This window comes from Diaphorina citri, unplaced genomic scaffold (assembly GCF_000475195.1).
Source record: "Diaphorina citri unplaced genomic scaffold, Diaci psyllid genome assembly version 1.1 scaffold1025, whole genome shotgun sequence".
In the NCBI taxonomy this organism is placed as follows: Eukaryota; Metazoa; Arthropoda; class Insecta; order Hemiptera; family Psyllidae; genus Diaphorina; species Diaphorina citri.
Window position 1 is genome coordinate 98,931 of NW_007378455.1, and position 23,031 is coordinate 121,961.

The 23,031-nt window shown below is 38.8% G+C and overlaps 4 protein-coding genes across 4 annotated transcripts in view; 2 read left to right on the forward strand and 2 right to left on the reverse strand.

Moving 5' to 3' along the window:
* The window catches only part of LOC103513784, a 9,029-nt gene extending 3,465 nt beyond the window's left edge, over positions 1 to 5,564 (forward strand). Inside the window, exons 5-7 of the mRNA XM_008478630.3 lie at positions 4,086 to 4,157; positions 4,704 to 4,848; positions 5,406 to 5,564. Of these exons, the coding sequence (XP_008476852.1) occupies positions 4,086 to 4,157; positions 4,704 to 4,848; positions 5,406 to 5,409 (221 nt within the window). The 3' untranslated portion in view covers positions 5,410 to 5,564. The remainder of the gene's footprint in view (positions 1 to 4,085; positions 4,158 to 4,703; positions 4,849 to 5,405) is intronic.
* A 3,651-nt stretch (positions 5,565 to 9,215) lies between these two features.
* On the reverse strand, positions 9,216 to 12,502 carry LOC103513785 (IQ and ubiquitin-like domain-containing protein). Its single transcript, XM_026826892.1, has 4 exons — positions 12,191 to 12,502; positions 11,222 to 11,804; positions 10,326 to 11,120; positions 9,216 to 9,592 (listed from the first exon to the last, which is right to left on the reverse strand). The coding sequence occupies exons 1-4, from the start codon at positions 12,500 to 12,502 to the stop codon at positions 9,216 to 9,218; spliced, it is 2,067 nt and encodes a 688-aa protein (XP_026682693.1).
* Positions 12,503 to 15,975: 3,473 nt separating this feature from the next.
* On the forward strand, positions 15,976 to 17,569 carry LOC113469308 (IQ and ubiquitin-like domain-containing protein). Its single transcript, XM_026826893.1, has 3 exons — positions 15,976 to 16,344; positions 16,536 to 17,460; positions 17,565 to 17,569. Exons 1-3 carry the CDS (start codon positions 15,982 to 15,984, stop codon positions 17,567 to 17,569), a joined length of 1,293 nt encoding a protein of 430 aa, XP_026682694.1. The 5' UTR covers positions 15,976 to 15,981.
* Positions 17,570 to 17,831: 262 nt separating this feature from the next.
* Positions 17,832 to 23,031, reverse strand: part of LOC103513787 (lysosomal alpha-mannosidase) — a gene marked incomplete at its 5' end in the record, with an annotated part of 40,194 nt that continues 34,994 nt past the window's right edge. The window contains 6 exons of the mRNA XM_026826894.1: positions 17,832 to 18,048; positions 18,659 to 18,886; positions 19,963 to 20,233; positions 20,451 to 20,738; positions 21,550 to 21,670; positions 22,592 to 22,693. Coding sequence (XP_026682695.1) covers positions 17,848 to 18,048; positions 18,659 to 18,886; positions 19,963 to 20,233; positions 20,451 to 20,738; positions 21,550 to 21,670; positions 22,592 to 22,693 — 1,211 coding nt within the window. The remainder of the gene's footprint in view (positions 18,049 to 18,658; positions 18,887 to 19,962; positions 20,234 to 20,450; positions 20,739 to 21,549; positions 21,671 to 22,591; positions 22,694 to 23,031) is intronic.

Genomic DNA, 23,031 nt, shown 5'->3' on the forward strand with positions numbered 1-23,031 from the left:
ACCCGATACCGAAACCATGTCCAAGGTAAGACTCGTGTGGTCTGTGTCGTAGCACGCCCAACCTGTAGTGTGTCCCTCATATGGACGAGAAAAGACACAATACCCGATACCGAAACCATGTCCAAGGTAAGACTTGTGTGGTCTGTGTCGTAGCATGCCCAACCTGTAGTGTGTCCCTCATATGGACGAGAAAAGACACAATACCCGATACCGAAACCATGTCCAAGGTAAGATTGAGACTCGTGTGGTCTGTGTCGTAGCATGCTCAAGCTGGAGTGTATCCCTCATAATATGGACGAGAAAAGACACAATATTTTTCCTTCTCATTGAGGTGCTGATGCTGGATCAACAGGTGCAATTGAGAACACCAGAATATTGAAAATTGAAATATTTGCAATCGAAATACGAGTGCAAATTTTCTGTCGACTCTGGGATTTTAACTCGTAACTCTCTGAATGGCAAGCGTTTTACCACGGTACCAAGTATTGGATTGTATGGAAAATGTGGAATATCTTTTGCACTGTAGAAAACGGTGCAAAAGCAGACTTTTTCCTGGGATTAGACTAGACCAGCAACTCTATCAGTTCTACCTGATACCTGATGAGCACACATACTATCAGGTAGACCTAATTAGGTGTACCTGTCGTCAGGCCTACCTGATAGTGCATGGCCTTAGAAATGCTAATGAAACTCTCAATTTAATTCAAACTGATTCTTGTGTCTCAGGTGAAGGTGCTATATGTTAGAAATTTAACGCAATACTGTACGGAAGAGAAGCTGAAAGAGGCGTTTGAGCAATATGGCAGAGTGGAGAGAGTCAAGAGAATCAAGGACTATGCCTTCGTTCATTTCGAAGACCGGCAAGAAGCTATAACCGTAAGTACTTGACGGTGAAATTCGTTCTTTTTTTAGAGGTTTGATAGAAGGAAAGTACATAATGTTGCGGGCTGGAAAAGACTGACGCGAAATACCGACCCCTTTGAACGGGAAAAAGGAAAAGTAGAAGAAGATAGAAGATACTGTCCACGGCCTAGTCTTTGCCTTGCAACTCCCTCTTACAAGCTTCTCTCTTTTTTTTTTCGGTTCTCCTTTTCAAGTTGATACCTAATGTATTCTATTCTATTCGCGTGTGAATTTCAGCGGGCCTCTCCCAAGTGATCATCTACAGTTCTCCGGACGACAACAAGAAGAACCGGGGCTTCTGCTTCCTCGAGTATGATTCACACAAGTCCGCCTCCCTGGCTAAGAAACGACTAGCGACCGGACGACTGAAAGTGTGGGGATGTGACATCATTGTGGACTGGGCAGACCCGCAGGAGGAACCCGATACCGAAACCATGTCCAAGGTAAGACTCGTGTGGTCTGTGCCGTAGCATGCTCAACCTGGAGTGTGTCCCTCATATGGACGAGAAAAGACACAATATCCGATACCGAAACCATGTCCAAGGTAAGATTGAGACTCGTGTGGTCTGTGTCGTAGCACGCCCAACCTGGAGTGTATCCCTCATATGGACGAGAAAAGACACAATATTTTTCCTTCCCATTCAGGTGCTGATGCTGGATCAACAGGTGCAATTGAGAACACCGGAATATTGAAAATTGAAATATTTGCAATCGAAATACGAGTGCAAATTTTCTGTCGACTCTGGGATTTTAACTCGTAACTCTCTGAATGCTATTAGAATATGGACTAGATAAAAGAATAGCAGGCAAGCTAGATGACATCTTTAAAACAGGTAAGCATATACTGGTAAACTTTTTTTTATCCTATCTTAAACATGACAATACAATGGAAGCCCACTCTCATTGAGGCTGAAACACAGAAAAATCTTAGAAAGTTTATCCTACATTCAGGGTTTGGGTGCTTATTCCTACCTCTCTTGATAGTCAAGATTTTTTTTTTTTTTTTTTTTTTTTTTTGGGGTTTTAGAAAGTAAGAATAATGTTTTCGTTTTCTCTTTCAGCTGTAAAAACAACCCATTCCATTTTGTTTATTTTGCTTTTTTTATCACCCTTTGCTTGCAATCACGTTTTTCACGCATTTTCGCTTTATTACATGCACGGCTTCAATATGCTTTTCATTTTGCTTTGCTACTTTGTTCATGCTTTTATGCTTATTTATTGTTTGAACGCTTTTTTCTACTAACAACAAGCACTAGAGATGATTTGAATGATTTAAGCAAATTACCAAAGGGAATTTTAGTAAATACCTGCTTGAAATATAAGACACGTTTGGGAAGGACTGGAGGGCTTTGGGATTAACTTTTGAGTGTTATCGCGGAATAAACAGGCGTGTAGGCAAAATTTTCGCGGTAAAAGTTTGAAATCGTTCGATCAAATCAGACTAGGCACTCCTAACGCTCAAATTCTCTTCGCCAGAACGTCATGTGCGACACAATTCCGAGCTTCGAACCCGCGACCTTCGGCATGGAAGATGACGAAGATGAAGAGCTGAGAATTATGAAGTCTCAACTGAAATCGTTTTCATCCGGCGAGCCTGTTGCGCAAGAGGAGCACTCTGCGCGTCTTGCTAGCGTATGCGCACCCCTTGTTCATGTGAAAGAAGAATGTATGAGTGATTATGCCACTGCGCGTGAGGTAGATAGTGAGAGTTGCTTTTCAATGGATGACGGGGATTGTGGCCATAGTGTGTGCGATAATTCCAGTGACTCTTGTAGCCTGTGCGATGATCCGTATGAATGTGGTGATGGGAAAGATAAGACACGTAACGGGAGGTTCAAGAAGACAAGATCCCCGGAATATGGTAGAAAGTTGAACGCTGGAGATAAGCCGAAAAAGTATTCCAGTATGAAGATGTCAATGAGCTATGTAAGGAATCGAAAACATCGCTAGTGCGATTTAACCTCCCTTTCTCGTTCTCCGTTGTTGTGTGCCGATATTTCTACGGGTATTCATAAATACATCATTTTCTCCGTTCGTTTGCCCTGTTTTTATTCTACCAGTATGCAATATTTGAGAGGAACATTATTTTCGCTCTGTTCGACGTAGCTTAACTTATGTCACCACGGGATCTAACCTTATACCCTCCCCCTGCCCGTTAAATTTACCGCCAATCAGCCAGATCCTATGATGCACGGAGTACAGTTAATCACCACGGGATCTAACCTTATACCCTCCCCCTGCCCGTTAAATTTACCGCCAATCAGCCAGATCCTATGATGCACGGAGTACAGTTAGGATACCAATTTAGACCACACAGATAGGTAGAAACTAGAAAAGTAAAAGAATAATGTCATAGGACTTGGGGAAATGAAAAATGCTGACATTTACTTAGCCCTTTAGGTTCTAGTTTTAGTATCAAGTGAGGCAGCTAAGTTAAGTAATTTATGTTTAAATTCCGTCACAGCAAGAACTGAATCAAGGCAAAAGGCTATTGAGATTAAGGAACTAATTAATCTTGTGTCGGAATCTTGGAGAGTCCTCCAAGAAATGGAGATTCTTGATCGAAATATTAGGAAAACGTCCTAATCAGGATATGGACTTGAAGTATTAAAAGTTGAAAGATATGCAGTCGGCACCACTCAGTCTCGTGAGGAAAACGAGCTAAATAAAAATTATAAATTCCACATAATAAAATATTAAGAGAAATTCCTGTAATATTTCAATTCGCACTAATCATGAGATAAAATAACACAAAGAAACCTCATTGTTTTCGCTCAGGCTGGGTGAGGTGTGAGTAGTGTTACACCCCTGTCTCCCGTACCTAAAGACATTTATTATCTGTTAAGGTATGTCCATTGTCCAACCATAATCTACCGGCCGTCGACTATATGTGGACACCTTTCGCTCAGGCTGGGTGACGTGTGAGTAGTGTTACACCCCCGTCTCCCGTACCTAAAGACATTTATTATCTGTTAAGGTATGTCCATTGTCCAACCATAATCTACCGGCCGTCGACTATATGTGGACACACCTTAAAACAGTAACGTTAAAATGTCTTATCAATCAAATGAAAATTACCATATAGGAAAGAAATTAATCTAACAGGCTGATATTTTCGATGACCAGTTTTTATCTACAGGAGGCAATTAAACTAATTAATGTTCTGATTTCGATTCCATTAGGTCTATACTCGAGGTTCTCAGAAGATCAAGCTGCTGGAGGGTTCTATGACGAACATGAACTGTGGGATCCAGGTATGTAGCTGTTTCAACTTCTGTGTAAAACTTCCATATAACCAAAATTTGATCCCACATAACAAGAAACAAGATGATATCTACTGATAAAAAGATGCAGTATTACTGTTGAAAAAATAGTCATGGGTCTAAAGCAGTGGTTCTCAAAGTTGTCGCCACCGCGGCACACTTCTCAAGACACGAATCTGCAAGGAACTGTGTGAATGTCGAGAGATTAGAAACAAATGGAAACAGACTGATAGATCCTGACGTGACTTTGTGAAGATTCATCTTAGATATGACCATTATCTTGAAAAGAAGAACACCAGTACCAACTGTGAAGAGTATAAGTTACTGGTGTTCTTTTCAAAACGGAAACCGATCATACTGATCGGCTGATGCCGAGTGAGTGGAAACGCACCTTGACGGTGTTTTCCAATATCTGTGCCTATCATTTATGTTAACATGAGACTGTGTACCCCAGGTGGTCTGGACATACATATATAGCTCAACTTGGGCTTTAAAGTCCAAAATCCCTTTTACACCTATTTTTCTTGTCAATTCCAGGTTGGGCGAGAACCTGGGGCAATACCCCATGGGCAGGATGGTGGGCTCCAGGCAGTGCTAACTGGGGGGCCGGTGGTCGCTTGAGAGGACCCTGGGGCCCTGGGCCGAGATCATCTTGGGTTCCGCGCCAGAGCAAGTTTTCAAGGTAAGAAGAACAAATATTGAGACTCATGATTTCTCCCGGGTAGTTGAGTACTTGGGTACCCGATGAAAAACTACCTAAGTGCCCTGGCCTTTCGTGTAGGAAACGGGTATCCCGGTCTCATCAGCCCTAATAAGTTTAGAATAGGTTGTCTTCTTATGATTTCTCCCGGGTAGTTGAGTAGTGAGTACTTGGGTACCCGATGAAAACTACCTAAGTGCCCTGGCCTTTCGTGTAGGAAACGGGTATCCCGGTCTCATCAGCCCTAATAAGTTTAGAATAGGTTGTCTTCTGTCAGTGCATAATGCACGTATCAGAATTTGTTTATGCAGTTTTCAAATTTTCTATTTTTCGGCTTCATTTATCTTGCTTATCCTTTTTCCTTGAAAATTTAGTTGGTTCGGTAATTTCAAATTTACATATTTGATTGCATTCAGTAGAATTCATTGTCTATTATTTGTCAGTAATTACTTTTGGATCAAAATACTTCTCTGTTTTTGGAAGTTTCTTTTATTTCTTCAGTGTTTTCAAAATTCCCATTTTCTCTTTTCCTTGTCTAGGTAAACGTAAAAGGAAGAAGGGATAGTCATAATGAAAAACCATGAGAAGTTAAAACGAATTTTAGACAGAAATCAGGGAAGTAAATCACGTTGTTTTGGCAACTATCAAAATCAAGGACGAAGTTGTTACATCTGGAAGTAGTAATGTATCATCGCTGGCATTTCTACATAATATATGATCGTTGTTGGTTTTAACCAGGTAAACGTAAAAGGAAGAAAGGATAGTCATAATGAAAAACCATGAGAAGTTAAAACGAATTTTAGACAGAAATCAGGGCAGTAAATCACGTTGTTTTGGCAACTATCAAATCAAGGACGAAGTTGTTACATCTGGAAGTAGTAATGTATCATCGCTGGCATTTCTACATAATATATGATCGTTGTTGGTTTTAACCTGAAATATTTCAAAATCTTTTTTATTTGTTTATTACTAGATAATATTTTGTTTAATTTTATGAACGAGTGAGATTATTTTTTATTATTCGGAAGTTAGTGTTGTTTAAAAATTATATTATAAGTGTTTAGTTGTTTGAATTCAAACTAGTTCTGATTTTCATAATATATGGTGTAAAATTTTCCACTGGAAAAGAAGGTACATATCTCGCGGAAGTAGTGATGAATCTTTATTACTTCTTTTTGCGTTTCTAACTGGACATGCAAATTTATAATTTATGTATTATCTCTTGTCCAAAATGTGGTCTTTTGTTATCTCCAGCTGAGAATTTTGTCAATAACTTTAATCATGATATTGAACGTTTTCAAAAGTCTCGCGGAAGTAGTGATGAATCTTTATTACTTCTTCTTCTTGCGTTTCTAACTGGACATGCAAATTTATAATTTATGTATTATATCTCTTGTCCAAAATGTGGTCTTTTGTTATCTCCAGCTGAGAATTTTGTCAATAACTTTAATCATGATATTGAACGTTTTCAAAAGTCTGTGATAAAACAAAACATTTCAAAAAAGTATACTTACATTCTTACATAAAAACTTGTTGCTCAGACTTTTGCTATTTGAGGGAGGTATGAAAATTACCTACTTTTTCTACGTTGGGAAGAAACTTCTACAACCTAATTCTGTGAGTTGTGATTGATTAAACACTTTTGAGAAATTTACGAAGATGTGTAGGGGAGTAGTCTTACATAAAAACTTGTTGCTCAGACTTTTGCTATTTGAGGGAGGTATGAAAATTACCTACTTTTTCTATGTTGGGAAGAAACTTCTACAACCTAATTCTGTGAGTTGTGATTGATTAAACACTTTTGAGAAATTTACGAAGATGTGTAGGGGAGTAGATTTCTTGACTTCCTAAGTAGTAAATAATTTGTAATTAAGGTGATATACAATTAACTCAAACCATGGTGATCTTATTGCTGCCTTATTTTATGTTAATTATAAGGTTTTTATTTTTATAGTGATAGATGAATAATAATCATGTACCTACTTGTTGGTAAAAGTTTTAATTTGAAGATTTTATTTTCGAAAATACCTACTGTCGGTTTTAATACTTTCTTTGATCAAGTATCATTTTTCTAAATTGATTTTTCTTATCGGGTGGATCAGTTGCGTACATTCTTTTGATCATTTGTATGTCAATGTTGTCTGTTCACCATATAAAACGGTTCAGTTCTTTCTACATGATAATTCTACGAAGCAACTGATCCTGTTGAGTATTTTATATTCACAATGTTAAATGATAACACACGAAATTCCATTGGACTATCTGTGATAGTAGAGAAGAAATACTGAGAGAGAGAAATAGCTCAATTTTATTTTTTGAAATAATTTTGTATTACCTGACAAAGTCAATTACCTATTGTTGATACTTTTTTGAGACATAAATCGTCAATTGCAGATAATGTCACACTTCTGGGATTAAATGAAGCTTTTTTAGTACAATAATTTTACATAAAGAGCAAAATTATTCCAGATTCTCGTCATACAATTAATAGAAACAAATTTTGATTTTTCTTCTCTGGTTTTTTAGATAGGAGAAAAAGACTTTTGCCTTATTCAATAAAAGTTTTAAGAAAATTCAATATAAAATGTATGGGTTTTGTTGGTAGTATAAATTAATACGCATGATAATGACTGAATTTAAATCTTAACGTTTGATACTTGTACTGTATCGTTGTTAAAGAATGGTTTAAGTAAGGCGATTGTTTTATTATTAAAATTCGTTGTCACATTTTTCACGAAATCTGGTTCTACCTAATATTCACATTTCCTACCGTTACTTAACCCATATGTTTTCTTTTACGTTCTTAACGTGTGCAATTTTTGTTTTATTTCATTATTTATTTTCTAAAGGGAATAAATTGTTAAGTGTTTTTTCTTTTTCTTGTACATTACTTTTCAAATGAAATGTCTTGTACTCGCGCGTTGTGCGCTCTGTCAATTTTGCTCCCGATTATGTACTCCAGTTACTCATTTACGAGTAAAGTGATCGAAGAGACTAATACAATAAAAGAAAATGGGTAAAAGATCTCATTATGGAAACGATTTTTTAGGAAATGACGAGTGATCAACTATTATTCCACATCATAGTAACTTGTCCATCTATCTTTTCAACCGAGTACAAGAATCTAACTAACTGTATTAGTAAATATTTATATTTTAAATTAATTCATTTACACATATTTTGTTTATTTTTATTACTAATAATTAAGATCTGTTTATTTTGTTTATTTTTTATTTATTTTTTTGGAAACATATGATATCGTATATTATAAGTATATATATTTATATATAGGAAAATTAGGTTTAATTGTTTCTTACATGTTGGTCCTGAGAGCTACTGTTGGAATTTCCAACTTGGAACATTGTATGCCAGTGTTGTCATGGTATACGCCAGAAATTTTTTTGAAAGTTTTTCAAATACAAATCAAATTGATTCTTTCTTTTTGAAAATACTCGTACCCTTGTTTTTGTCAAATACCATAAAACACATGTTTCCAACGTAACCTATACTGGCCAGTGTAAATTATTACATGATTATTTTATTATACGTATAAATAGTTTTTGTTCATAATGAAATTGTTAATTGTGTTGAAAATCTGAATTGAAATTTGAAAGATCAATTGAGACGAAATTGAAAAGTTCTAGATTAACATACAAAGCGTTCTAAATGTTCACGTTCGTGGAAGAACTTATGAACTTTCAAAACAAACCGATGCCTGTTCCGTGCTATTTCAATTGTTGCTATATTCATAACGACTGTAACGAGAATATTTCAATTTCTCTCCCTTATCTAGATCCAAATCATTTGTATTAATTCTGACTACATCTCGTATCTTAGGTCCAATTTTATTTCAATATTATGGAATTTATCAATAGTAATAATAGTAATATCAATATAATAATCCCGTAATATATCCCATATTTTATCCCATTTATACTATAGAGGCGATGGGATAACCATGTCTGTCCCATCAACCTCACCCTTTAACATTTTAAAAATAAAATTCTAAAAAAATTGTTCAGATATTTTTAAAAAATTGAAAGTAATTCTTTTATTTTTCTTGTACATAAATAGTTAGTAAATAAGTCTTGTTAACTTGCGTCAAGAGTTAAACTACATACATTGAAGATTTATACAAATAAGGGAGGTGGACAATTTTCCAAGAAATCTGAAATTCGCAAGCTAAGTTCCGGCCTGATCCACGTCGTGTGTGAAAATCACACAAACACATTCTTAGCAGGGACCTACGACCCTTTAATGTTACATGATTTTACCCTCAATATTCATGAAATTTTTCACGTATTTCTTATCCAAGAGAACACTGGTTAGGGACCTACGACCCTTTAATGTTACATGATTTTACCCTCAATATTCATGAAATTTTTCACATACTTCTTATCCAAGAGAACACTGGTTTCATTAACCGTATTGAAATTGAACGCGCCCGTAAACTCCACGCTGTCCTCCGTTTCTGGCAACGAAAGGAACTGAATCCGCGCGGAAATATGACGTAGCGTCACTTTGGTTATGAACTCTGCGCTGTAGAATTCCTTCACGTCGAATATATTCTCGTGTAGTTCTGCCTCATCTGCGGTCAGGACGATGCAGTTCCAGGGTGACCAGTCCTGGGTTCGATCCCAGCGGATACATTGAAGTGTCGTGATATCACTGGACTCGGTGATGGCGGAGTGTCCGTCCCAGATGACGTTTACGAGGTAGTACATTCCTGGAAATGAAGCGAATACCTTTGTTACATAGTGGTTTCAGCAGATATGTACATAGGAGTTATACATATTCCTGCAATTCCATCAATATTATCCTTAGGAGACCAAGAGAACTTCTTAGCAAACCCAGTACGGAAATCGAGCATTTCAGTAGGTACCTCATTTTTTCGAATAAAACATACAATGACCACTATGCCATAGGAAGTTAACTCTCGAATACCGATCTGAGAAAATTTTCTCATATCCAAACTCAAGAAAGGCCATTTGTACATATTCCTGCAATTCCATCAATATTATCCTTAGGAGACCAAGAAAACTTCTTAGCAAACCCAGTACGGAAATCGAGCATTTCAGTAGGTACCTCATTTTTTCGAATAAAAAATACAATGACCACTATGCCATAGGAAGTTAACTCTCGAATACCGATCTGAGAAAATTTTCTCATATCCAAACTCAAGAAAGGCCATTTGTTGTAAGACAACCAATAGAACGATGGAGAAAAAAAAAAAAAATACATATCTCGAACATTTTGTAATTTTCAATAACTCACCTGACGGTTGCATTCCAAAGCAAAGTGAACTGGTTGAGTTTTTGTCCAATTCTCTCTTCTGAATATTCTTCAACATTTGCTTGTAAGGCTTCAGATCAATTCTCTTGCTCCCCACATTCTCCACCCACTCACAAGAGTTACAAAAAATACATATCTCGAACATTTTGTAATTTTCAATAACTTACCTGACGGTTGCATTCCAAAGCAAAGTGAACTGGTTGAGTTTTTGTCCAATTCCCTCTTCTGAATATTCTTCAACATTTGCTTGTAAGGCTTCAGATCAATTCTCTTGCTCCCCACATTCTCCACCCACTCACAAGAGTTACAAATACGGTTACTTGATTTCTGAGCACCGCTAGGATATTCACTAGCAGGTAATGTTCTATTACATCTAGAACAGGTAAAGTATCGTTCCTCAGGTGTTGCATTTCTTCTGGACCTTGCTGACATTCTAATATCTCCTTTCACGTTCTTATTATACTCTGGGAAATTAAGAAATTTTGAAAACAATAACTCAATTCTAGTTCTTGTCATTTCTAAATTTTTCTTCGGAACTCCAACGTACATTTGATCAATTTCTTTCCTCACGAGGGCCAGTATACTATCCACAAAGTCTACCCCTTCACATTGTACTAGTGTGTCACTCAGTTCATTCAATATCTCAATTCTCTCCTCTGTGCTTACGTCTTTTTTGATAATCTTCACATATATGTTTCTCAGTATTGTTGCTTTTTGTGTTTCTATGGTGGATATTGTGACTTCTTTATTATTTGACGTTATCATTTTCTTCGGTTTGGATGCTTTGGTCAGGAGACCCAGAAGTTGTTTTTGTTCTGCCTTCTGTCTGGTTTCAGCTCTACAGCGATCAAGTTTCGAAAGGTAGTAGATTTCCTTTTGTAGTAGTTTCATGTATTCTGTTTTCTTGACTGCTTCGTCTGGAATCTCACGAATTCTTTGTATTTCATTGGTCCACCACTTACCTATCATCACTCCTTTTGTAGAAGTTTCATGTATTCTGTTTTCTTGACTGCTTCGTCTGGAATCTCACGAATTCTTTGTATTTCATTGGTCCACCACTTACCTATCATCATGTACAAGACATCGAAATCATGTCTATTGGTTGGATATTGTTTGATCAAGTCTTTGCTGGACTCTCCTGCGGCTGGATCTTCTATGTCTGTATCTAGAATCTTTCGTAATTCTTCCTTAGTATGAACTTGCTGTTCCGTGTATTGGGAGATATGGTCCACGACACTCCTCTGTCGTCTTTTCATCTTGATACCTCGATACCAGGTCTGTATTTTGATCACACGATCCACTACCTTATGTTTACTTAACCATTCATCATAGGTTTCATATGGTTTGTACGAAACATTTCGAAAGACATCATCGATTTCTGGGAAATATGAACTTCTTGTCTGTATGGTTCTGTTGGTCATAGTATTGGTTTCAGATTGCTTCAAAGGAAATATTGGTGTTTGGACACATTGATTGTTCCTTGGGAGTTGATTTTTTTTCATGAAGATTGTCTGGGTAGCTGCGTGGTGATAAAGAACATTGGTAATTTTATTGCGATATCCTCCCAACCACGGTTTTATTTCTTCTGATTTTTCGATTTCGACTACGAATTCTTTGACTTGTTTTTTGCCTTGAAATATTCGAACCTGTAAATATAATGAGTACAGTTTAACGCTATAATCCGCCAAATTATCATCGTAATGCAAATACTCGTAAGATGAATTTTTTCTACCCTATAATAATTTATTATTGTGGAAGCATCTAAACCCAGCGGATTAATTTCAATAAGATCGCCTTCTTGAGTAGGTATAATGTGTGCAGAGCGATATGAACTTACCATGATCACATCAATGTAATGAGTACAGTTTAACGCTATAATCCGCCAAATTATCGTAATGCAAATACTCGTAAGATGAACTTTTTCTACCCTATAATAATTTATTATTGTGGAAGCATCTTAACCCAGCGGATTAATTTCAATAAGATCGCCTTCTTGAGTAGGTATAATGTGTGCAGAGCGATATGAACTTACCATGATCACATCAATAGTAGGTATAGGTGGAGGTCGATATATTTTGTTCAAATCAACCCCGGAACAACTCTTCAGTTCCAGCTCTATCGTCCCCAGAGGTATAGCTCCTAGTTCAGTCAATGTGACGTCATCATCGATCACAGCGCCATCTTTCTCAATCTCGATGTCTTCGTGAAACACTTCGCTCATTTTCGTCTTCACTTCGGCTATGATCGTGTTTATTCGGAAGCTGTCGGTACATATGATGCTACCACTGTAGATGAACTTAATGATGACCGTACTCATAGCATTGAGGTTGCTATCAGCACTCATTACTCGGCTATGATCGTGTTTATTCGGAAGCTGTCGGTACATATGATGCTACCTCTGTAGATGAACTTAATGATGACCGTACTCATAGCATTGAGGTTGCTATCAGCACTCATTACGGCAAGGTTATTGTCAGAGGTTTCCACCTCTAGTTTATCTTGGTCCATTGCACTTGGCTGGTTCATTTCCCACACTTGATTCTAACTCTTTTGAAAAGGAGTTTACTGACAAGAACAGCTTGGTAGCTGTCCCTCGTCTAAAACTAGAGAAATTCAATCTACAGTTTAATTATAACAATTTCACTTCATTGTAAAGAACACCTGCTTGTAATGGAAGTAATAAAATAAAACTGAATTACCTTAACGAGAATAAAAACGTCACAGGTTGTGTATTTTTACTTACATTTTTATTGTTATATACAAATTACAAAAAATAGCATGCATACATGCAACAGAGATAACATTGTTACTGAACGATGAAAGGGAAGTGAGTTATACTGGCATTAACTATTGTTTGTTTTTCACCCCCTGTGTCCTGCAGTGCAACATGATAAAAGGTACCTTATGATGGTTTGATCAATAACTTTGCTTTCACTAGTCTGATGAAGTACCCCTTCCCCTGTTTAACCTCGTGTGTAGGTACCTCTATTTTATCCTCACTCTTAAATACTCTAAAGTTTCTTCTTTGTTTTCTTCATTCATACCCGTTAAAAACAAAGAGTTTGGTTAATTAAATACAAATATGAGAAAGCGACTAAAGTACCTGTGTATATTATAGTTAAGAGCCCTTACAGACGTAGGGTCTAACAGGACCTCTTAACAGTCCGAAGTAACACAAACTCCTCTCTTTTTGCAAAGTTTAGCCCCGAATAACCGCGGAAACCTGCCGCGGGGACACTTTTAATCAGAGTTTGGTCATTGACTGTAGGTCACTCAGAACAGAAGCGTGACATCTGGTTTTCGGTGGGATATGGTAGGCCTAACTTTACCAGCCTTGACACGCTATTAACCGTTCTAATGCTCCAAACTCCTTACAACAAATTAGGTCCAGCCTTCCGAATAAAACAGGAACCAATCTAGCAGTAAAATACACTTTGTTTGACTAGAAATGATACATTTATACCTACACAATCACATGAGTGATTTCAAATACGCGGAAAAATCCTCAGCATATACTCGTACTGAGTCGATGTGTGAATAAACCTTAACCAAGGACAAAATCGTGGGTTCGATTCCCGCCCGGGGCGAACTTTATCACGGATAAGGTTCGTTCTCGGAACGGCTGGCTTTCACCTATCCTGTCCTCTCTTCGATTTCAAGACCCTCGTTGTTATACAGTTCCCTCTATCAAACCTCTTAAAAACAAGATAAAATTCTCTGTAAAATCATCACTTTTTGGGTAAAAATCTTCGATCTTTGGAATCTCCAGATAAGTCATTGGCAGAACCTATTATCAATTCTACGAATGATAAGACACTTCCAAAACGAAGGTCCTGATTTCCATTGGTCCCAAAACCAATTTAGCAGTAAAATACACTTTGTTTTTGACTAGAAATGATACATTTATACCTACACAATCACATGAGTGATTTCAAATACGCGGAAAAATCCTCAGCATATACTGAGTCGATGTGTGAATAAACCTTATTAACCAAGGACAAAATCGCGGGTTCGATGCCCGCCCGGGGCGGACTTTATCACGGATAAGGTTCGTTCTCGGAACGGCTGGCTTTCTCCTATCCTGTCCTCTCTTCGATTTCAAGACCCTCGTTGTTACAGTTCCCTCTATCAAACCTCTTAAAAACAAGATAAAATTCTCTGCAAAATCATCACTTTTTGGGTAAAAATCTTCGATCTTTGGAATTTCCAGATAAGTCATTGGCAGAACCTATTATCAATTCTACGAATGATAAGACACTTCCAAAACGAAGGTCCTGATTTCCATTGGTCCCAAATTGTTCAGATATTTTTAAAAAATTGAAAGTAATTCTTTTATTTTTCTTGTACATAAATAGTTAGTAAATAAGTCTTGTTAACTTGCGTCAAGAGTTAAACTACATACATTGTAGATTTATACAAATAAGGGAGGTGGACAATTTTCCAAGAAATCTGAAATTCGCAAGCTAAGTTCCGGCCTGATCCACGTCGTGTGTGAAAATCACACAAACACATTCTTAGTAGGGACCTACGACCCTTTAATGTTACATGATTTTACCCTCAATATTCATGAAATTTTTCACATACTTCTTATCCAAGAGAACACTGGTTTCATTAAGGAGTTTGCTAGGGAGTTACATCTCACCTGAATATCAACTTGTACAGGCCTACTGGAGTCATCAGCGTTAGATTTCTCCATAATATGTTCCAATCTAAGCAGTACAGTGCCCGGTTTCCACGCTTCTAGTGTAAGCACATGCACGTTCTGAGGTAGAGATCTGGTGAGTCCAGAGTACTGTGAAATAAAAAAGACGTGCCTTTTAGGAGAAAGCTCATCTGTTTAGGATAAAGTTCGCCCCGGGCGGGAATCGAACCCGCGACCTAGCGCGTACAAGGCAGACGCGCTACCCTCCAAGATAATAAGCTGATAATTTAAAGTTTGGTCTTTGGTCCCGGACATAAATAATAATAATAATAGACTCTTGAGTGGAAGGTAACCACTAGGCGAGGTTAACGCCGGAGGCGTTCTCTACCACCTAACCCTTAGTGCTCTGTCTCGCTGGAGGACGTAAAACTGAGACAAAACCAGCCCTGTCAAGCCACAGACAATAACACTGGCTCTTTTGAGGGTACCTGAATGAGACTATGGTCAAGTCCGTCTCAGGAAGTAGGGGACAACGACATAATTATGTACCTGAATATCCCTCATCAGACCCCTACGATTTAGGGGCCCTGAACTAGCTCTCTGGCCTTGATGACTGATGACACCTCTTGGTATCCTCTTAATGGGATAGTATATGGACTCACAGCTTTTCTCTAGAATAAACCTGAGTATGCGGACTCTTTAACACGAGGTTAAACAGGGGAAGGGGTACTTCATCAGACTAGTGAAAGCAAAGTTATTGATCAAACCATCATAAGGTACCTTTTATCATGTTGCACTTCAGGACACAGGGGGTGAAAAACAAACAATAGTTAATGCCAGTATAACTCACTTCACTTTCATCGTTCAGTAACAATGTTATCTCTGTTGCATGTATGCATGCTATTTTTTGTAATTTGTATATACTATATAACAATAAAACATGTAAGTAAAAATGCACAACCTGTGACGTTTTTATTCTCGTTAAGGTAATTCAGTTTTATTTTATTACTTCCATTACAATTTTTATTACAATTAAGTGAAATTATTACAGTTACAATTAAACTCTAAATTGAATTTCTCAAGTTTTAGACAAGGAGGGACAGCTACCAAGCTCTTCTTGTCAGTAAACTCCTTTTCAAAAGAGTTAGAATCAAGTGTGGGAAATGAACCAGCCAAGTGCAATGGACAAAGATAAACTAGAGGTGGAAACCTCTGACAATATCCTTGCCGTAATGAGTGCTGATAGTAACGTCAATGCTATGAGTACGGTCATCATTAAGTTCATCTACAGTGGTAGCATCATATGTACCGACAGCTTTCGAATAAACACGATCATAGCCGAAGTGAAAACGAAAATGAGCGAAGTGTTTCACGAAGACATCGAGATTGAGAAAGATGGCGCTGTGATCGATGATGACGTCACATTGACTGAACTAGGAGCTATACCTCTGGGGACGATAGAGCTGGAACTGAAGAGTTGTTCCGGGGTTGATTTGAACAAAATATATCGACCTCCACCTATACCTACTATTGATGTGATCATGGTAAGTTCATATCGCTCTGCACACATTATACCTACTCAAGAAGGCGATCTTATTGAAATTAATCCGCTGGGTTAAGATGCTTCCACAATAATAAATTATTATAGGGTAGAAAAAATTCATCTTACGAGTATTTGCATTACGATGATAATTTGGCGGATTATAGCGTTAAACTGTACTCATTATATTTACAGGTTCGAATATTTCAAGGCAAAAAACAAGTCAAAGAATTCGTAGTCGAAATCGAAAAATCAGAAGAAATAAAACCGTGGTTGGGAGGATATCGCAATAAAATTACCAATGTTCTTTATCACCACGCAGCTACCCAGACAATCTTCATGAAAAAAAATCAACTCCCAAGGAACAATCAATGTGTCCAAACACCAATATTTCCTTTGAAGCAATCTGAAACCAATACTATGACCAACAGAACCATACAGACAAGAAGTTCATATTTCCCAGAAATCGATGATGTCTTTCGAAATGTTTCGTACAAACCATATGAAACCTATGATGAATGGTTAAGTAAACATAACGTAGTGGATCGTGTGATCAAAATACAGACCTGGTATCGAGGTATCAAGATGAAAAGACGACAGAGGAGTGTCGTGGACCATATCTCCCAATACACGGAACAGCAAGTTCATACTAAGGAAGAATTACGAAAGATTCTAGATACAGACATAGAAGATCCAGCCGCAGGAGAGTCCAGCAAAGACTTGATCAAACAATATCCAACCAATAGACATGATTTCGATGTCTTGTACATGATGATAGGTAAGTGGTGGACCAATGAAATACAAAGAATTCGTGAGATTCCAGACGAAGCAGTCAAGAAAACAGAATACATGAAACTACTACAAAAGGAAATCTACTACCTTTCGAAACTTGATCGCTGTAGAGCTGAAACCAGACAGAAGGCAGAACAAAAACAACTTCTGGGTCTCCTGACCAAAGCATCCAAACCGAAGAAAATGATAACGTCAAATAATAAAGAAGTCACAATATCCACCATAGAAACACAAAAAGCAACAATACTGAGAAACATATATGTGAAGATTATCAAAAAAGACGTAAGCACAGAGGAGAGAATTGAGAGATATCAAAACATTACTAAGTGCCTCATTTGCAATCAATATCCATATTTCAATAATCTTTTTACACTGGAAATGCCGCCACTGGTCGCTACTCGAATCAATTAGCTAATCAATTTTCCTCACGAGGCTGAGTGGACCCCGAACTCCAAGCACAGTGCCGAAAAAAACCTCGGCCCCGCCGGGAATCAAACCCGGACGGATATCAAAACATTACTAAGTGCCTCCTTTGCAATCAATATCCATATTTCAATAATCTTTTTACACTGGAAATGCCGCCACTGGTCGCTACTCGAATCACGTAGCTACTCAATTTTCCTCACGAGGCTGAGTGGACCCCGAACTCCAAGCACAGTGCCGAAAAAAACCTCGGCCCCGCCGGGAATCAAACCCGGACCTCCTGCGTACAAGCCTAGTGTGATACCGACTCGGCCAAGGAGTTTGCTAGGGAGTTACATCTCACCTGAATATCAACTTGCACAGGCCTACTGGAGTCATCAGCGTTAGATTTCTCCATAATATGTTCCAATCTAAGCAGTACAGTGCCCGGTTTCCACGCTTCTAGTGTAAGCACATGCACGTTCTGAGGTAGAGATCTGGTGAGTCCAGAGTACTGTGAAATAAAAAAGACGTACCTTATAGGAGAAAGCTCATCTGTTTACGATAAAGTTCGCCCCAGGCGGGAATCGAACCCGCGACCTAGCGCGTACAAGGCAGACGCGCTCCCCTCCAAGATAATAAGCTGATAATTTAAAGTTTGGTCTTTGGTCCCGGACATAAATAATAATAATAATAGACTCTTGAGTGGAAGGTGCCTTTTAGGAGAAAGCTCATCTGTTTAGGATAAAGTTCGCCCCGGGCGGGAATCGAACCCGCGACCTAGCGCGTACAAGGCAGACGCGCTACCCTCCAAGATAATAAGCTGATAATTTAAAGTTTGGTCTTTGGTCCCGGACATAAATAATAATAATAATAGACTCTTGAGTGGAAGGTAACCACTAGGCGAGGTTAACGCCGGAGGCGTTCTCTACCACCTAACCATTAGTGCTCCATTAGTATGTGGTCAATTTCTCAAATAAATGAGAATAAAATTCCATGCCTCGGCTGGGATCGAGCCCGCGCTATCCTGTTTACCAGGCGAGTGTCCTGCCCACTACGCCACCGAGACAGAAAAAAAAAATACAGAATTAGTACCTAATTTCTTCCAGAAATATATTATGTACCTTGGTTTTCACCATGTGGGACCATGTCTCCCAGGTGAACTCGTTAGCAGGACTCAGGAATATCCAGGGAGCGTGGAATTTCTCTAACTGTAGTAAACTCTCATGGCTAGACTTCCTATTGACTAGGACAGTATGGTGTCCGTATACAATAAGCCCGAGGTTGTTTTCTGTTTCGTTCAAAGCTTCCCCCACTCCGAAAGCGTCATCGTGGAGTAACCTTCGGTGAACCTGGAAGAAAATAGCGATGACGAATGAGAATAGAAAAATAGAATATACTCGTACCTCATTCATAATAATAATAATGCTTATTTATACTGCTCGCATAGGACTGAAAAGTCCCTTTACTCCAGCAGTAGGCTACTACTACTATTATTGTGATCAAATTCTCAAATTATATTGAGGATAAAATTCCATACCTCGGCTGGGATTGAACCCACGCCCTCCTGTTTACCAGGCGAGCGCCTTGACCACTACACCATCGAGGTAGGATGAATACGATGAGACTGAAAAGTCCCTTTACCCCCGCAGTAGGCTACTACTACTATTATTGTGATCAAATTCTCAAATTATATTGAGGATAAAATTCCATACCTCGGCTGGGATTGAACCCACGCCCTCCTGTTTACCAGGCGAGCGCCTTGACCACTACACCATCGAGGTAGGATGAATACGATGAGACTGAAAAGTCCCTTTACCCCCGCAGCTCAATCTAAATAAGGAATAAGGTCCTAAAAGTTAAGAGTCATGATATAACAGAAATGGAGGCACGGATAGCCCAGAGGTAACGCGCTTCCCATGCAGAAGGTCCTGGGTTCGATTCCCAGAGGCGACAAAAATTTGCACTCATTTCGACTGCTTGATGGACTCCTTCACTCATGACGTCAAATTGGACACAAATATTGCTTATGTAGCTAATAAGTAAAGAAAAATAAAAATGTAACACTTACGAAATCTATAGGAGATAATGGGACTTAAAACAAAATGAAATTTCGGCGTGAACGACCTGGTATTCCAGAGTTAAATCGCCTTGAAAAAAAAAACTAAAAAAAAACGAGTAAATAAAAAGAAAGTAAAAAAATCCCCTGGGATCACAAAAAACTTCCTCAGGTGCAAAGTGCCTAAGATCTCCTTACCATCAGTTCAATTTGTCCGTCCTGCAAGCTGGAACCTCCTTCTGCCCTATCTACCAGGACAGTCAGATTGGATTCTGCCTTCAGACCATCATATAGCATTTTTCCCTCAAAGCTTAGATTTGCCTTACACCTTAGCCACTTTGGACTTTTTATGTAAAAGGAACTCCTTACCATCAGTTCAATTTGTCCGTCCTGCAAGCTGGATCCTCCTTCTGCTCTATCTACCAGGACGGTCAGATTGGATTCTGCCTTCAGACTAATGCGTGAGGTAATCGGATAGTAATTGCCCGACACAGGTTCATTCACTTCATAGTTCCAGGTGGGACGGTAGTTCTTGATTCGTTTGAGCATTTCTCGACCGTTGGAATCGGTGTAGAAGACGTTTCTATTGGCCAAACCATCTACCGTGTAACGGCTGATCACTTCCTTGCCGTTTCCGTCGCTGAAAAGAAAATTATGGTTAAAAACGTTATTGAAAAACGGTTAGAATATTGGTGGGGGCACGGTTGGTCCAGTGGTAACGCGCTTGCTTGCCATGCAGAAGGTCCCAGGTTCGAATCCCACCATTGACAAAAATTGGCACATGTTTTTCGATTGCAAATACTTCAACGGGTTACTTTCCGTTGTTCTCGTGTTGACCCAGCACCTAAATGGGAAGTATTGTGTCTTTTCTTACCATCAGTTCAATTTGTCCGTCCTGCAAGCTGGATCCTCCTTCTGCCCTATCTACCAGGACAGTCAGATTGGATTCTGCCTTCAGACTAATGCGTGAGGTAATCGGATAGTAATTACCCGACACCGGTTCATTCACTTCATAGTTCCAGGTGGGACGGTAGTTCTTGATTCGTTTGAGCATTTCCCGACCGTTGGAATCGGTGTAGAAGACGTTTCTATTGGCCAAACCATCTACCGTGTAACGGCTGATCACTTCCTTGCCGTTTCCGTCGCTGAAAAGAAAATTGTGGTTAAAAACGTTATTGAAAAACGGTTAGAATATTATTGAGGGCACGGTTGGTCCAGTGGTAACGCGCTTGCTTGCCATGCAGAAGGTCCCAGGTTCGAATCCCACCATTGACAAAAATTGGCACATGTTTTTCGATTGCAAATACTTCAACGGGTTACTTTCCGTTGTTCTCGTGTTGACCCAGCACCTAAATGGGAAGTATTGTGTCTTTTATCGCCCATCTGATGAGAGGCATACTACGGGATGGGCATGCTACGACACAGACCACATACGTCTAAAGTAACAGTTGTTACATCAGAACAATCAGCTCACAATTGTCCTGATGGTCATCCATCCAGATACCAACGTGTAACATTGCTTTACTTCAGCGATTCCTCAGAAGCTCATTTGTTGCCAGTTTTTGATATGATTATAGATTCCTCTAATTCTACTTACTCGATAGGGATAGGTCCTACAATCCATTGGACATCGATATAGTCAGTGTCCTTATACACTCGAATCACTGCATTGATCCAGTCTACCGAAAACGTCTGATGAATTTCGCTCACCAAGGCTCCTGGAAATAAATAATGTCGCCCATCTGATGAGAGGCATACTATGGGATGGGCATGCTACGACACAGACCACGTACGTCTAAAGTAACAGTTGTTACATCAGAACAATCAGCTCACGATTGTCCTAATGGTCATCCATCCAGATACGAACGTGTAACGTTGCTTTACTTCAGCGATTCCTCAGGAGCTCATTTGTTGCCAGTTTTTGATATGATTATAGATTCCTCTAATTCTACTTACTCGATAGGGATAGGTCCTACGATCCATTGGACATCGATATAGTCAGTATCCTTATACACTCGAATCACTGCATTGATCCAGTCTACCGAAAACGTCTGATGAATTTCGCTCACCAAGGCTCCTGGAAATAAATAATAAAATGAAATAATGAGAACTGGAAACTCAAAAATGGAATTGAGATCATTGTTTATTCTGCAAGAATAGGTACGACTGAAAAGTCCCTTTAGCCCAGCAGTCTAAACAAACTAAAACATTCGAATGTGTCCTACAGGCAAAAATGAGTGTTGGGAGATGACCAAAGTCCTAGCTGAAGAATCTGAGAACCTGGTTCGCCAATTCAAGAATAAGAGTTTTCAAAGCAGCAGCCCAAAATCATGATTGCCAACACTGTTTGACCCATTGTTTATTCTGCAAGAATACGACTGAAAAGTCCCTTTACCCCAGCAGTCTAAACAAACTAAAACATTCTAATGTGTCCTACAGGCAAAAATGAGTGTTGGGAGATGACCAAAGTCCTGGGTGAAGAATCTGAGAACCTGGTTCGCCAATTCAAGAATAAGAGTTTTCAAAGCAGCAGCCCAAAATCATGATTGCCAACACTGTTTGACGGATAGATACTAGACGAAAAGGACACTTAATTAGAAGAAAGCACCAACAACTAACCAAAAGGAGTACTTCTGGTTTGAAATTTTTAGTACGTAAAAAAATAAAAGATTCTGTTGTTGTCAAATGTCAAGGGACTTGACCACTAGGTCATTAAGATTAATGAATGTCATTCTTACCATTGTAAAGCTTGGAGTTTTTCACGGTGACAGGAATAGCCGAGCCATTGTTTCTGAAGATATAAGCACCAGAAGATCTCCTTTGACGGATAGATACTAGACGAAAAGGACACTTAATTAGAAGAAGGCACCAACAACTAACCAAAAGGAGTACTTCTGGTTTGAAATTTTTAGTACGTAAAAATTAAGAGATTCTGTTGTTATCAAATGTCAAGGGACTTGACCACTAGATCATTAAGATTAATGAATGTCTTTCTTACCATTGTAAAGCTTGGAGTTTTCCACGGTGACAGGAATAGCCGAGCCATTGTTTCTGAAGATATAAGCACCAGAAGATCTCCGCTCGAATACCCTGTTATCACCACTGGCACCCTTAGTGCTCCATTAGTATGTGGTCAATTTCTCAAATAAATGAGAATTAAATTCCATGCCTCGGCTGGGATCGAGCCCGCGCTATCCTGTTTACCAGGCGAGCGTCTTGACCACCACGCCACCGAGGCAGAAAAAAAAAGAAATAATACAGAATCAGTACCTAATTTCTTCCAGGAATATATTACCTTGGTTTTCACCATGTGGGACCATGTCTCCCAGGTGAACTCGTTAGCAGGACTCAGGAATATCCAGGGAGCGTGGAATTTCTCTAACTGTAGTAAACTTTCATGGCTAGACTTCCTATTGACTAGGACAGTATGGTGTCCGT